The sequence below is a fragment of the Channa argus genome, chromosome 9 (assembly GCF_033026475.1).
Source record: "Channa argus isolate prfri chromosome 9, Channa argus male v1.0, whole genome shotgun sequence".
NCBI classification, from domain to species: domain Eukaryota; kingdom Metazoa; phylum Chordata; class Actinopteri; order Anabantiformes; family Channidae; genus Channa; species Channa argus.
Genome location: NC_090205.1, coordinates 9,591,445 through 9,608,314, shown reverse-complemented (window position 1 = coordinate 9,608,314; position 16,870 = coordinate 9,591,445). Strand labels below are relative to the sequence as shown.

The 16,870-nt window shown below is 41.0% G+C and overlaps 1 protein-coding gene across 2 annotated transcripts; it reads right to left on the bottom strand.

Annotated features, from left to right (window-relative positions):
* Window positions 1-406: 406 nt before the first annotated feature.
* On the bottom strand, window positions 407-14,863 carry med14 (mediator complex subunit 14). 2 transcript variants are annotated; one of them, XM_067516147.1, is made up of 29 exons: window positions 14,415-14,863; window positions 13,878-13,904; window positions 13,664-13,769; window positions 12,223-12,396; window positions 11,947-12,076; window positions 11,707-11,835; window positions 11,446-11,553; window positions 10,420-10,552; window positions 10,105-10,255; window positions 9,902-10,013; window positions 9,335-9,460; window positions 9,035-9,113; window positions 8,411-8,570; window positions 8,081-8,275; window positions 6,321-6,455; window positions 6,155-6,231; window positions 5,848-6,008; window positions 5,304-5,450; window positions 4,781-5,025; window positions 4,390-4,659; window positions 3,920-4,169; window positions 3,314-3,436; window positions 2,918-3,094; window positions 2,544-2,782; window positions 2,251-2,430; window positions 2,007-2,114; window positions 1,560-1,685; window positions 1,274-1,463; window positions 407-1,136 (listed from the first exon to the last, which is right to left on the bottom strand). In XM_067516147.1, the coding sequence occupies exons 1-29, from the start codon at window positions 14,588-14,590 to the stop codon at window positions 1,063-1,065; spliced, it is 4,308 nt and encodes a 1,435-aa protein (XP_067372248.1). In that variant the 5' UTR covers window positions 14,591-14,863; the 3' UTR covers window positions 407-1,062. The 2 variants fall into 2 exon arrangements, with proteins under 2 accessions (XP_067372248.1, XP_067372249.1); XM_067516148.1 differs by lacking the exon at window positions 3,314-3,436.
* Window positions 14,864-16,870: the final 2,007 nt, after the last annotated feature.

Below are 16,870 nucleotides of genomic sequence, written 5' to 3'. Positions count from 1 at the left end.
TCAGTATAACGTGTTATAACATGATTATATTTAAAAACATAACTAAAAAAAACAAAATGATTTAAATGTGCTTGCTACTAATATTTGCACTTCACAAAGTCTGAAATACTAGAGCTAACACAGCATTTTTTTCACAGAAAAATGTTGAATTTAAAATTAATTCATTTAGTGAGGAAGGCTGAGTATCTGCTGAAGACATAAAAGCAGCTGCACTGTCAGTTGTACTTTAATACTGATTCTGTGTAACAACTTACCTTTTAGGCTTTGTGCATTTTGTTGCCAACTTTTAAGATTTACTCTTAAGCTTTTGTTTAATTGTTTTCTTAGAGTGGTATTACTATTTTTACCAAAGTAAATTTCCTTACCACTGTAGCACTTCCAGTATAGGATCCTAAAAGCACAAACCAACTGTGGACTTGGTTTATTAAATAGTAAAGATAGACAGGCTGTCTCAAAATCCTTCAATCATGACTCAAAATGGGTCTTAATAAAATACAACTGGCCTTTAAAGTTTGTCACAATTTTACAGTATCCAAAGTGAGAGTTTGAAAAAAAAAAATACAATTTCAGAGGTCTTAAAGTAAAGGCAAGAAAACATTTAAATAGTGTGCTAAGGAATACATCTACAATAATATCAGCGTGGCATAAAAAAATGGAAATGCTCTTGCAAAAAGATTATTTTCGCTGCTCAAATATACAATAATGTACATTTTTTAGTAAACAACCATATTTTCAATAGATATTCTTGTTTACAAGTGTGCCTGGATGAAAACATATGTTTTTATCATCAAATTACCCCCTTCATGCGAGATGTACCTTGGCAGGAAATCAAGCCTTTAAATGTCTATCAAGAATAAAGACTGCGGTCCATGACTGCACATATTTTACTCCGTTAACAATTATCCATTAGCTCAAATGTCCAGAAGCTGAAAGTGTGGACACGTGGCTGGATTTCGACATGTTGAGACCACAGGTTACTCTATTTATTCATCACTTGGGGATGGACACATCTTCTGTATCAAAAGGGCTCCAGTTCCAGTAATGGCTCTGAGTTCCTCGTTTCTACTGACGAGTGCCAGGGGGAAGATTGAGGTTGACCATCAGATCATGAACAGAAGCAAATATCGTACACTCACCTACAAAGAAAGAATATTCAGTGTTAGCAGTGACATTGTGTAACACACCTAAAAAAAAAAACAGAATTGTTTTTAATATCACATTTATAGGGCAGTAAATTATTTAGTATGTTTTATTGGGGAGGGCAGCTACTCACCCTGTCTTGCCGGGTGCAGCTCACTGAACCTCTTAAGGAGATTAGAGACCATGAGTGCTGCAGCCCCAGAGGAACTGTGTTGTCTGGGGATGTCTGCCTGCTGAGTGAGGCCTGTGGCCATGTCATACACAATGGGTACTATAATGCTCACTGGCTCCTGGGGCACTGGAATACGCTGGGTCAGCTGCAACTGTGAGACAAACCAGACGAGATGCACAAAGTTAAGGTTGTTTTGATGTGTTTGAAATTATCCTTTTTTACTCATGTCCTGATTTTGGAGACGTACAAAGAACAGCATTTTGGACTTAAGCACCACAGCGATGGTCCCGGGAGGGGCGATGGGGGGAGCACTTGGAGGGATGGTGAGACAGAACTGGACGTTCCACTTCAGCTGTGCAGCCTGGTCGGGGAACTGCAGGGAAGGAAATGAGAAGAACGAGTATGGCTACATTATTATACATGCAGACAGAGGCTCACAAGAGTCAGGTTTATCAAAGCCTACAGTGTATTTGTTGTATTTGTCCCTGTCACTATTATCTCACAGCTTGCATAACAGAAGGAGAAGAGGTGTGGAGGCTCTTGGATGTTCAGTTTGCATATTTTATTATTTGTGCAATTTCTGTGATGGTGTGGACATTTTCTGATGTTTTCTATATGACATAAATTTTTTTTTTTTTACAAAAATAAAAATGACTAATTCAAAATCACATTTAGTGTAACGACAGCTACTCACCAGTTCAAGCTTCATGATGCGCACACAATCCCTAAGGATGTTAGTCGGGGCCCCCAATAGTTTTGTAAAAGCATTTAGAGTGTTGTATTTGAAGGGAGGACCAGCAACCTAGAATGACAACAGAGGGTGAATGAAAGATTAGTGTGTAATTATATGTGAAGGAGCTAAACACACATTAAACAAACAAACAAAAAAAGTCCTAAGTCTGTTTTGAACAATTTTATGAACTGGACAGTCTACATACCCGTGTCTCAAAGAACTTCTCCAGCACCTGAAGCTCCTCCTGAGACCAGGGACCTGTATTTTCTGGAGTGACTTTGAGCTGCAGTGTCTGGTAGTTCTTTGGGTTGAGAGCCACACGGCACTTGAGCACATCAGTCTTGAACATGATCACCCCCGGCTCGTTAGAGTTTACAATGGACAACTAGAGTAGAGTTGACAGAGGAGGTGAAGTGAGGCGAATGCAAAAAATAATTCTACTTAAGAGAGGGGGAAAGAAAATCATCCTTGTTAAAATCAGGATAACTCAACACTCACATTGGCTTCCTGCTGGATGATTCTCTGCAGGTGTCTTCTCATGATAACTGAACCCAGAAAGCGTTCCAGTGGTGAGCATAGGTAGCTTCCTGCCAGGCCGGGGACCAGTGAAGGCGTTGGTGAGGGTAGCAAAAGCACATTCAAGGCAGTGTGGGTGAGGATTGTAGGAATGGAGGCAGCCCAGGGGCGCTGAGGTAGCAAGCGGGGTGGAGGCATACTGGTAGGCATTACTTGTGAACCTAAAACAAAGAAGACATTCACATAATTTGTAAAAACAATAAATGACAATTTGCTTGATAAATAAACAGGTTACAAAATTACAAAACAGGAAAAAAATATGCTTTTTGCGAGGCAATGCAGAGAGCAGAACTTACTGGACCCCGCACGTGGAGAATGAGGGTCAGGGATTGGTGAGTGCAGCGATGGGTTACCAGGAGACATGCCATGGATCCTTGCCCCAGGAGAAGGCCCTGAGACCTGGGGTGAGCCTGGCCACTGGCCCCTATGGCTTGGAGACACCATAGCATATGGAGAGCTGGGATCCAAAGCACCTGAGGTAAGGGGCAGACAGCCACAACCCACATATGAACAATTAGCATAATAAACAGATTCATAGAAATTCACCGTTTGCCACGTCTATTCCATATATATGCTTGCTTGTGTCTGCACTCAGGCGCAAGTGTCTAGTCAATATGTCATATTCAGCCCATTCCAGCCCTTGCCCAGCAGACCAGAATTACCACAAGGCCAGCGTTCACCCCCCTGCTTACCGTGGGGACTGGCAAAGCTGGTCTGGCCCATGGCTATGCCCAGAGAAGATGGAGACGGGGTGGGACCGAAAGGAGAGGGTGCCCTCAGAGCTCCACTAGGGGAGCCAGAGGTATGGATGTTCCCTGTGCACACACACATACACACCAAAGGGCTCGTCAGACTCAAAGGTTGACAAGTTCTCCTTGAGGACTCACACACACTCACTTGAGCACACACATGCTAAAGCTGGGCGAAAGGGCTGTAGTTGCTGGCTGGCGGGCTGAGATGGAGGAATGGAAGGAGCAGAACTATATACGTACTTTGTTCCCTCTCTGTGGTGCAGCACGTGAAAATTGCATGATAAACAATACTGATTTCATGGTTTCACACAATTAAAATGTTGGAGAATCTTCCTAATTCTCCAACATACACACATTTTGCGCTTGCAACAAAAATGCATAATGCAGCAAAAAAATTGATGACAGTAATGTGACACATTAGCATTAACATAAACCAACAAAGCTCCGTTGGTCATAATGCTCTATGGCAGCTTGACAAACTAAAACAAAGAATATCACCCATTCACACATATTTGAACAAACATAAAGTAGCACATTTCCCACTACCTGGTGACTGGGTAGGCATCATGGATGGAGAGGGAGTGACATTTGCATGGTAATTTGGTGGTGGTGAAGTTAGAGGTGGGTATACACCTCCTGCACCCCCCCTTAGTGTTTGGGGCTGCTGCTGAGCTTGCAGCTGATTCATAAGACTGTCCATCATGTCTACTCCCACAGGTGAAGGTGGGTTATCATCTTCGTTGACGGAGCGTCTGCGAGCATCCTGATTGCTGTCTACAAACATATTCAGAAATGTCTAAAAAGGGAAAAGAGGAAAAGGCAGAATTATGTGTAAAATTCTTCAGCTTGGTGTGTCATTGCCCCAAGTCTATGGGCTGGACAGAAAGATAGGTATACTTTAACACTTCAGTTGGTTAAACCATACCTACCTGTAGATTGTCATGCAGTTTATACAGACACTAAAAATATTAAGTCTCCTACTCATGACCACAACTATGCCTCTAAAGCTGGAGTACCTTAAGTCCTGGAGCAGGGTAGAAGCCTTCTACAATCTTTGTGTTGTCAAATAAACTGTAGGCTCCATCTCTGATGGCTACCACACCACGGCTGCGGCAGTAGATGTCAATGCAGTACATGTTGCGAAATGCCAGCCGGATGTGTGTGGGTGACTGGGGTAGGATGGAGAAGCACTGGTAGGCAGTGTTGGTGCGCTGGGTCAACCCCAGCATGGGCACTGTTGGTAGCTTGTAGATTGAATTCAGAGGGGCCTGTGTGTCATAAAGCACCTAAGGAAAGTGATAATTAGAACAATGCTTAAAAAACAATTGAGTTGGAATAGAAGACAATGCTTTATGTCAAGCTTTAAGTACATGTGGGTATATTTTCATGACTGTGCTAACATGGTACCTGCAGCAACTGCATCACATTCGGGTATTTGTTAAACATCTCCTGTAACTGGTGAAGTATAATATTGTGGCAGTTGGAGCAGCCAGAGTTTGGCCCCACTGTGCCCAGGGAAAGGTGAAAACGCTGGTTGCTGGAGTTCCACTGGATGGTGACAGAGCTGCCCTTGGTGCTGCCATAGCACAGCACCAACTTACGATAGTTGTAGAGCCGCACCTCTGCAAACAGGCTCAAGTAAGATGGCATCTCTGTGGGAAACAGTCACAATGTGCAGCTATATTAGATTGATCCGTTTCTGTTGCCAGGCATCAGTTCAACAATGAGATACAAAAATGCAGACCTTGGTAATACTCAAACACTAATGGTTCATGTTAATGCAAATTTAGATTTATACTTCCATTCTAAGGATTACCCTTCTATAGAAAATGAAGACTGTATTTACCTTTATATTACAGTTTAAATAATTTGGTTTATATAAATAAAGAAAAAATAATCTGTAACTTTAGTGCTTTATAGATGTGCATACCTGGCAGTGCACGAGAAAAGTTGAGAACACACTGGTAGAGCTGACTAATCGCATTCCAGTCATTAAGGAATAATTCTACCACCTTTCGTCCACCCACCGGCTCGGACAGAGGGTTTTCATACGTCAGATACACGTGCCGCGTGGAGGCTAACAGAGGGAACAGATGTGTGGATTTCAATGAATATTTCTCTGAAAAGACCACAAGTTTAGCAGAGCAACAAACCATTTCGGATAAATGGGTCCTCTATGAAAAACAACGCACAATTGCTACAGTACATGGTTCCTATGTTGACAAAAGCTGCATCAGCAACTGCATCAAGAATGAGTGCCTATTCTTTCATATATCCATTGTAATGGCATTTATGCTACTGACCGTTTTACAATCATAACTTGGACAATATCTTTTGTCAGTCTTTTTGCAAGTTGTATGCTTTGTAAGAAAGCTGGCATAGGGCTCCAGCCCCCATGACCCTGCCTCTCGGCCGATGACAGCTGGTTACAGATAACGGATGGATGGATGGATGTGCTTTGTAATGGTGTGTACCTTGCTCTTTGCTGTGTGTGCTGTTGAGAGGGCAGTTGGCCAGCACAAGTTCAGCCACCCAGGTTCGGTTGTTTCTACCCTGAAGCCGGAAAGTGCAATCCAAAAGAGATGACCCTAAAGCTTTCCTGGTCTCTTCTCCAACACCTTTACAGGAGGGAATCCTGCATTTAAAAAAAAAAAAAAAAAAAGGGAAAAGCATAGAGTCACATTGAGTTATTAGTTGGTTTATCATGTTTACACAAAAGTCAAATTTGGCTGTTATGTGTGCATAAATGCATGCATGTGGCCATGTGACTGTGTCTATTACTTCAGTAGACGTATTGCATGACTACTGCCATCTCCCTCCACTTGGACACCCTGGTTTGGAATCTCCATGTTTGACAGCTAATCAAAAACAAGCAGAAATAGATGTGTTTCATTAGACCGGGACTGTGATAACTAATGTTTTTAAGTAGAGCAGTAAAGTGACTTACCTCTGTTCTGAGTCCAATAAATGGCATGTTGGTGTCACAAATTGCCACCAGGTGAGCAAGCTCTTTGTTAAAGGCACACATTTCCCCAGACCTCTTTGGTTTCTTTGGCTCTGGGTCTGTCTGGTCTCCACATATCTACAGAGCAACAAGCACACACACACAAAAAAAAGGTATTCTCTAGGCCTGATTTGTTTTTAGCAATGCCATTCCACATGGGTAAGATGTTCAATGCCACATTGTTAAGTTATTTATAGTTGTTCAGTAGATGGTTATGTTGTAGCAATACAGTGTAGAAACAAAGCTGTCAGAGCCACACCAGAGCTACACTGTATAATAATGTTGGGCAGAAATAAGTATGGATCATTATCATGTATAACATGTTATTGTTAGCTGTTGAGGGTGGGCAGAGCATTTAGTATTTCCTTTTTATTACCCCAGATTTTTCTGACTTGATCAAAATTCTCTGAATTCAATCCTCTTAACCAGCACAACATTCATTAAAACCTCAAAACACATAATTTGTGCATGATATGATATAGGAATTATCCCGAAAGAGGAGTTTGTAAGGAATATTCTGGAGGAGACTATCAGATAGAGTGGAAAAATGCTGGATATATGAGGACTTGTTTGCTAGGTTGGACACTAAAGAGGAAGAGGTGGATATGTACAGGTTGGCGAGAGAAAGAGATAGAGATGGGAAGGATGTGCAGCAGGTTAGAGTGATTAAAGATAAAGAAGGAAATGTATTGACAGGTGTCAGGAGTGTGATAGGAAGATGGAAGGAGAACTTTGAAGAGTTGATGAATGAGGAAAATGAAAGGGAACAAAGAGTAGAAGTGGTGACTGGTGTGGAGCAGGAAGTAGCAAAGATTAGTAAGAGTGAAGTGAGGAGGACGTTGAAGAGGATGAAGAGTAGAAAGGCAGTTGGTCCTAATGACATACCTGTGGAGGTATGGAAGTGTCTAGGAGAGGTGGCACTAGAGTTTCTGACTAGTTTGTTTAACAAGATGTTGGAGAGTGTGAGGACGTCCGAGGAATGGAGAAGTGTACTGGTGTCAATTTTTAAGAACAAGGGAAAGAGTAGAGGAAGCTAGGCTAAGGGCAGAGGTAAGCGGCTGGTTTTATGGTTTTATGCCTAGAAAGAGTACAACAGATGCAGTATTTGCTTAGAGGATGCTGATGGAGAAGTGCAGAGAAGGTCATTAAAAGTGCATTGTGTCTTCATAGATTTAGAAAAAGTTTATGATAGGGTGCCAAGAGAGGAGCTGCGGTATTGTATGAGGAAGGTGTTCAAGACGGTGGTGAGACCAGCAATGTTGTTCGGCTTAGAGACAGTGGCACTGAAGAAAAGACAGGAGGCAGAGCTGCAGGTAGCAAAGCTTAAGATGCTGAGGTTCTCTTTGGGAGTGACGAGGATGGACAGGATCAGGAATGAGTCCATCAGAGGGACAGCTCATGTTGGATTTTTTGGAGACAAAGTCAGAATGGACAGATTGAGGCAGTTTGGACATGTTCAGAGGAAAGATGGTGAAGATATCAGTAGGAGGATGCTGAGTTTGGAGCTGCCAGGCAGGAAGTCTAGAGGAAGACCAAAGAGGAGATTGATGGATGGATTGAGAGAGGACATGATGGTGTGAGAGAAGAGGATGGAGAGGACAGGGTTAGATGGAGGCACATGATTCCCTGTGGCGACCCCTGAAAGGGAACAGACGAAAGGAAAAGAACATACAAATTTGTATAAGTACTCTAGCATTGGGTACCTTTCTCTTACTCCCAGGTCGGGCGCCTTTCCCTGTTGTAGTGTCCTGAACAAGATGTTCTAGGTTGGGTTTGAAATGTTGTAGAAGCTGTGCACACATGGGTCCATCTTCTCCTTCCAACTGAGACACAGACAGGAAAGAGTACTTGTACTGCAATGCAGTCGAACAGTGAGGCACTTCAAGCATTTCTGCCACCTGCAAAGAGAGATGGGGAGTAGTAAAGAGAAGAGTTATAAAAATGAGTGTACCACAGGCACATACTAATAAAAATAAATTTATGCTTAAGGGATTTTATTTTAGTTTAGCCCTTTCTGTTGGTGAAAAACTTACAATGTAATTCTGCGGAAGGCGTGTGAGCTTGATGAAGAGTTTGTGTTTAGACAAGTTTCCAACTGGGTGAGAGGCTGAATTAGAGAGGTGTAGGACATCAGTACACACAGTGGGAAGGTGCTTCACAGACTGCCGACAACGCTGCTCCCCCAACCAGAACCTGGCCAGAAAGAAAGAGCCTCGCAATTTAAGTTAAATTGCAAAAAGCTCAGTAATTATAGCTCACATTCTTGCTCTAAGCAGTCACACTATCATCTACATGCCAAGATTCTAATGGTCCACTGACACAGATTCAAACAGCTGGGCCAGCTCTGACTACTTTCCATTGTCCTTGTGACATAGCTTTGCAGACTTGTCTCCCACTCAGCTCAACAGAAACTTGAGAGGCAATTACAATCATCTAGATTGTAGCGGAAATTGAAACACAGCTGACGAAAGTGTTGCTACTGACAGCTACAAACACAAATTTGTCACTTTTGACAAGCTAGAAGCAGGCTTTAGACTCTGTATCATTGTTTTTAAACAAAGTGCTACTACTGTCCCTTGTATCATAACTTACTTTGTATTGCTACATGTCAATATACATTGTATGCTCTTATGTATTTAAGTTAGAGGTGCACTTACTTAAGTTGCTGAAGCCAAGATATAATGCGTTTTATATCGTTGTTAATGGTTTTTTCAATGTCATCAAGCATGGACTGATCTAGAGGAAAAAATACCCCAGGTGTAAATTTTGCACAGCTGAATATACAAACCAGTAAAAGCAGAACCACAAGAAACAAAGTTGGTAATTCCATCATTGTTATACAAAACCAGGTGGTTCTATATAAACACAACCAAATGAAAAAACGTACTAAAACCAACACACTGGACAAAGCAAAGACATATATAAAGAGTTTTGAGGTAATGTTTGCTCCTACTTACCTAAGCCATACAACATGGGCTGGAACATGCCAGAGTGCAGGTCTACAAAAATGTGTAAGCATTCTGAACGACCACAGGGCTCAAGTATTGGAATAACTAGTGTAGGTAAAGCAGTTTCGATGAATGCTGAAATAAACAATACCAAAAGATCAATTTTAATATAGATAAGAGAAGGTCAATTAATAGAGTACATTGAATAGTACAAAAAAGTGAGGCAAGCATGAAGAGCACTTCTCTGAAGTGGTATTTTGAATATGTGAACAGTATTTATTCTCTCATGTCCATGTAAACATAGCTTTAGTAAATACAATGAAGTATCTTAAAAAAGGTAATAAAGCTTAATAAAGTTTTTTTATTAAAAACAAAATCTGTTTTTCCAGACATTGCTTCCTTTCTGTGCCTCTTCAACATCACTAAGTAATTCGGAATTAAATGACTTATGTAAACATAATTTAAAATCTTTTCAGACCATAAAACTCCTGCCATTTTACTTTTCAAGGTGTGTAAAATGAGGCCTTCTGCAAGAATGCATTAAATGGTGTTAATAATGACAAACCAAATACATACAGTTGTCACTGGGATTGCTGGCCTTTAGAATGGCCTTCAGTTCTTGTAGCTTTTGATGGGACCGTGCATGCACACTGTCGATCAAAAGTTTCTCCACTGACAAATGGTCAATCTAGAAAATGACAGAAGCATGTTTTACATAGCAAAATAATAGGTCACACTGGCCTTTAATTTGTATTAAACTGGAGCACTGTCTACTTTACCTTCATAGCTCTCTCAATTAATTTAGAGTCGCAGGCAGGCAGAGGGGGTTCATGAGATATTTGCAATGGCTTGGATCCATCTGACTCATCAATCTTGATAGTGACCTTATGTACTGGTGCTGTACCCGTTTTCCTACCCAAAACCTGTTGGCTGAGAAAACAAAATGAAAGAAAAATAGAGAATGGGTCAGTAAGGGTTAGTAGTTGTATGAATGCATTTTTGCATAAATTACAGGTCTCCTTATTGTAAATTAACAATTATGTGTGAACACATGTGTACATGCCCATTCATGTAATTGCAAACTATAATCTTACTTCCAGACACTGAGTGTGAGGTATTTTGCAGGAACATATCTCTCCTCCTGCACAAGGTCTCCCCATCGCTCTCTGATAAGCATCAAAGTCTGAGAGTGGAGCACCTCTAGCTGCAGTGACAGACAGAAGGAGTCTAGAAACAGCTCAGTTAAAGAAATCAATCTGTTGAAAAATACCAAGTCCAGGTGAAAAGAAATAAATTCTTAGAAAACATCTTTTCATTAACATTCAAGTCACACGTACACACATATCCTCAGGACACATACACTTTGTTGGTAAAAGGGGTATTTGTGCTCAACACAGACTGCTCTTTCACGCAATAAGCTGCACTGCTAGCAGTGGCTCGGGAAAGGCAGTGCAAAGATGTACTGATTAGCATTGTGATTAGCACGATTGTGCTCAGTTCACATGCTTGATTAGTCTTTGATGTTAGTTTAATGCTAACAAATGGTTGTTTCTCACTACATTTTTCCACAGACAGATGAGTGTTAAGACTTCTGATTGTCTCTTGAGAACCTCCTCTTCATCATTCTCATATGTATGGATTACAACATCACAAATGGCCTAATTATCATTACTTGATAATAGATATGTTTAGATTGTTTTGATATCAGCATGGACAGAGAAGAGTGAACTGTTTACTTCCAGTATCCACACAAGTAATAAACAAACATCTCCACAAGGAATTAATTACACCTAATGTGCCCTGGCTGAGTGGTATGATTTAGAACAGTGCTGCCCTTTTCAAAGGGTGGTAGTCGTTTGATAATTAATTTTGAAAAATGGGCTATAGAAGGATTCGGCTCTGCAGCTGTGTTTCTCATTGAAATGCGGCACTCATGTGCTTGACCCGTCAATACTCTATATGCTCTACAAACACCCCCCACCCCCACCCCCACTCCCGCCCTACTGCAGTAATTCACACCATCCTTGGATGAAAGCCAAGTGGAAAGCAGCAGTACAGCTACACTTTCAGAAAAATGGTTATGGAGTGGGGACAGACAAACAAATACGAAGAAAGGATACGCAGGCAGTTGTACATGTCCTGTAGTGGTTTTTCATCTGCACACAGACGTGCCTGGACCAACTCATGGATAAAGTTCACCTGCAAACTGTGGACCAAGGCTCGGCCATCTGTCAATGTGGGGCGGAGGGGGTACAAATTGAGCATGGGAACGAGGTGACAGACAAACAAGTTGAGTGAAAGAGAAAAACTTAGCAACTAAGTATAGTGTCAATAGTACTCACTGTGGTGTGCAGCATTGTTAAAATGAATGCGTGCCTTACCTCCAGTTTCTTTGTCTTCCACAAGGATCTCTAACTTCAGCAGCCTCCATGGAATATCTGGGTCATCTCCCATTACAGTCAAAGTGGCCTCAAACTCTCCTTCCACACGAAACTTTACGCGCCCGTTAGCTAAACAAACATACATACATGACCAACATAGCTAAAAACAAACTGTTAATTAAGTTATTTGAAGATCTAGTAATTTAAAGTGATTAAAGAGGTTTCATATAAGCTATTTACCAACTGTAAGGTTTGCTAGCTGGGGTGGTAAGTCTGTGGTAACAAGGCGATGTCGCAGAATCTGATTAAGCTGGCTCAGGGTGGTCTGCTTCTCAGCCTTTGTAATAGGGTCTGGAGGAATGATTTTATCCTACCAAAAAATGGACACAAACACTTAAAGAAAAAATTGTAGTGATATATATAGTCAAAGTTCTCTGAAGCTAAGATTTTGATCTCTCAACATCTTTTTATAGAATGTTCTAGTCTTAACATGTTAAGGAAGAGAAAAACACTTACTCGTATACATGTGGGCAAACGTGGAAATGAACCTGTGGTGAGAACATCAATGGCGAAAGGGATGGCAAAGCTGGGCAACCGGGCATGGACCAGGGCATCTCTGGCCAGCGATGCAAGTCTGTCAGCTGTGTCCACAAACAGGATGGTCTGCTGGTCCAGGAAGCTGGAAATCATCTGTTACCATAGAGAGGCAAAATCAAGATGTTTTTTTATTCCGTTTTCGAAACCCATTTATACAGATGTTATTCATCTATACAGACATCACGCTAAACTGGGGAAACACCAGAAGACTAGCCAAGAATCTCAAAGTCTGCATGGTTGACACAAAGACTGTTTCCAACAACTATCAGTGATTTCTAGTCTTTGACAGTTTGGTAAGAAAACATACCTGATGACTGAGTAACCCGTGGGCAACACACTTAATAAATGGTCTAAAACAAAAGGAAATTCTGAAGACAGACAAAGCCACAAATCGTGCGAGAACGAAAATTGTGGGGATCTGATGCCAAAACAAATATGGCGGCATCTGGGATGTATAGCTTTTTAACTTAAAAATAATACGTAAAAGAGTAATAGACAAAAAGGCAGTAAGATCCTGTGTGCAAATGCGAACATAATACAGAGGTAAAATTACTTTTTAAAACAAAGTGCTGTTGCTGTAGGGCTTGGTTGCAACGTCATCACTCACCAATACCAGTGATAAAGTTTAAACCTTTTTGAAAAAATGTTATTGAAAATGACAATGGCGGTGACCAGATTTCACCTAAAGTGTCTTTACAATAGAGCACACTTAATTTCTCTGTAAATGTCAGCACTGACTTTTTATTTTCTACTTTGGGATTGGAAATACATAAAAGATAAAACTCCAAAATATATATATATATATATATATATATATATATATATATTGGGGGCAAGTGAAGAACAGACACAAAACATTGGAGAGGGTGTACATTATGCAGCAATGGTTCCTTAGCAGACTCAAACCTGGGATGCTGCAGTAATGCACCATCCACGATAACCACTGGCCACCAGTGTGCTGCTAGCAAGCAAAAACAAAATAACAACAAAAAAGGGAAACTTGAAACTAAAAATTATGCTTTCAAACCAGAGAAACATTTTGTCATTAAGCAAATATTTCATGATAATTATACTTATTTTAAATAGTCATGTGTTATCTCTCAGGTCTTGCTCTGTTGTGTTCTATGTTATTATACTTGATTAAAAACACATGCCAATGTAACGGTTACCCTTCTCTTGTGTTGACATTTTGGCCAGGCCCCTCTGGCATAAGAAAATTCCTGATTTTGAAAATAAACATTTACATTTAACAGTTTTTCTAACTCTTTCAGCCTAAGCAACCTCTAAGTCATACACAAAGCAAGCAAAAAAAAGAAAAGAAAAGCAATTTAAGTCACAGATAAAAAACAAATCAACATACCGCACACTTTTCAACTTTCCCTGCATTGCTTGCCCACTTCACTAAGGCTAGCAGACGCACAAACAGCTGCCTGGTACGACTGGCAAACTGGACAATCTCAATTTTCCTAAAAATGAATCCCGAGATCAAAGCTCAAAGTTAACATATAAAAATATAAACTTTTAAAAATGACTGACTTAAAACAAACGATTTTGAATTAAATTCAGAGACATACCTTTCCATGTCTGCTTTTCTAGGAAGCCTGGAAATAAACAAAAACATATTAGCTGATCGAAATGTGCATTCCTGACACATCAGTCAGCTTTTATTACAACAAACTAAGCTGTTCATCTGCTTTGTTATAGGTGCACAAGAAGCAAGATAATCAATTGAAGGTACTTTAGGTGACACATAGGTGATCCGTTTTTGTGTACCAAATACTTTGCTTCCCCTCCACCATAAAAGTTCTACTGAATAACTGGCCATAACAAGCTATAACCTCGATATCTTGACACACAAGGATAACTCCGCAGATGTTATGTTGTTTACTTATATGCTCCCTCGTATCAAGACATTTTTGCATATAGAATCTACGTTTAATAATTCCAAATACAAATGAGTCTCGGAACTTGTAGATTGGTGCCAAATGTAGCTTTTTATTAGGCCTTTAGGGATTATTTTAGCATCCCTTGAGGATACTGTTAGCTGATTGGCCCGCCAGTTAGCTTAGTTAGCTTTGAGGCCTACAAGGCTAAGCTAAAACGTTACTTACAGTTCCGCCAACAGTGTGATTTCATGGTAGGTCCTCTGGAGAAGAAACTCAATGAGGAGGCTCAGTCGGACCCCCTGGGTGGCTGGAGCCCCCGTTGGTGGTGGCTGTGGACCTGAGAGCACCGGACCTCCGAGTGAGACGAGCTGCCCATCTGAACCAAGCTGCACCGGAGCCATTTTACAATGACAGTAGGTGAGTTAGCTTCACCGAGGCACACCCAGCGCTACAACGGAAAACTATTGAGTTTTAGTGGCTAACTCCCTGCGAAAAGACTTTCTTCGCAGTATCATATCACAACATGTCTTTTTTCGAGGCAACTCTAACAATATGGACTTGATTTACTTGTTATACAGGAAAACTCCACATAAATATCAAATTGTGTAGGTGCACAGAGAGGACTCAACGCCGCTCGGCCGCCATCTTTGCTGTCGGGAATGATTACCATAAAGCCGGTAGGAAAGAAAACCCAAACAGGAGCCCGATGGAGTGGACTTGGTGCCCATACTGGGTTAACCGCGGACCAAATAGCGCAAGTTTATTTAATGCAAGGCTTGACAGTAATTTTTGCTTGGTTAACGTTTATTTTAAGAATAGGTATCATTCTGTGATTTTATAACATATTCACACAGACTTTCAATTTGATTTATAGCATTCTAGTTTAGGGAGTAGCTTTCTCCTGCATTCCCTTTACTAAAACATCTCAAATGAAAATATCCTCCATGTGACGTCATCTGGAGGTATTTGTCAGTTCAGTTGACACCTTCTAGGGTTCATTCTACAAAGTGGTAGCTTTTCACAACAGATAGCCTACTGGTAGACTGCAACTTCGTTGACTGCATCATTATTGTCACTGACTGCATTTACATACATTAAGGTAACCAGGGTACTGGAAATTCATATTTACACGCTCCTCTACTTATGACTTATTTTGGAAACTTGACACACAGATTCTAACAGTATAATGACACTAAATGCTGCCATTGTGTGTGCGTTTGTCTGTGTGTGTGCGTGTTGCAGCAGACTGACTGGGGGAAAGTAGGGAAATAAAAGGAGAGACACACACAGCTGATCAACAACAGGAGCTTCTCCATTGACAAATGTATTTGTCCCCACTATATGACATTAACTTTGTGTGTTCTTTCCCCCTTAGTTGTCCTTCTCCTTCTGTCTTCTTCTCTCTGTCTCTTTTCTGGAGGTGTCCCCGACTTTGGAGCTGTGTGTTTTCCAGTGCACAGCTACTGGTGCTACCGACTTGCCTAATGATTTGTTGTTGCTTTTTGTTGCTCACCCCAACCAGTCAAGGCAGATGGCTGCCCACCCTGAGTCGTCTGCTGGAGGTTCCTCTCCATTGTTCCCTGGGCCTTGCTCAAGGGGGATTTGTTGGGTTTTGTTATACATGTCATATACATGTTATGCATCTTTTTAGACTTGACTTTAATCTGTAAAGTACCTTGAGATGACTTTGTTAGGAATTGGTGCAATATAAATAAAGTTTCATTGAATTGAATTGAACTGTCTGAATTTAAAAAAATCTGTGGGGGAAGGTAACTTTTTTACTTCCCCAAGACTTTGTGTTAGTTTTCATTTTCTGTTTGACTTAGGTGGACTTTGTTTTAAATACAAGACGACATTGCACCATTAATGGGATTTCTATTCATTCAGACTTTCACTCAGCTACTTTTTCCTTTCTGCAGCCTTTTATTACACACGTGCAGTTGGGCAAAGTCAGTTAGAAACCAGGTTGAGCAAAGAAATCAGCTATCACTGCAAAAAAACTGGGAAACCAGGTTTTCCCAATTCCTGTAACCCAATTTTGGAAACCACCTTTTTTGTTTACTGAACAGTTAAGAAATCAGCTTCCTGAGAAAGCCAACTGTAACCTAGCTACCTAAGTCCATGTAAACAGACTGATTATTGACTTACATTGATACTTATATTGTGGGGGTGACTATGAGATTGTAACTCAGTTGGTAAGGGTAAGGGTTTAACCACAGACCACAGGGTCAGTGGTTAAACCCCTGGTCCCAGCTATATGCTAAAGTGTCTCTGGGCAAGACACTGAACCCCCAAAAGCCTATTTCCCTCCCTGGCTGTGCAGTGCCAGTCCAAGCCTGGTAGAAATTGGGGAGGGTTGTGTCAGGAAGGGCATTGACATGTGGACAGATGATCCACTGTGGCAACCCACGGGATAAACCAAAAGGTTCTGTATGTTTGGAGGAGTTACTCTGTTATCCACTAGGTGGCATAGGCCGTAATCACCAATTCAATTCAACTTTATTTATATAGCGCCAATTTACAACAAAGTCATCTCAAAGCACTTTACATAATAAAGTCCAGACTACACAAGTATGTAGAGGAAACCCAACAAATCCCCCTTGAGCAAGCAATAGGTAACAGTGGAGAGGAAAAACTCCCTTAAGGGAAGCAACCTCCAGCAGAACCAGGCTCGGGGTGGG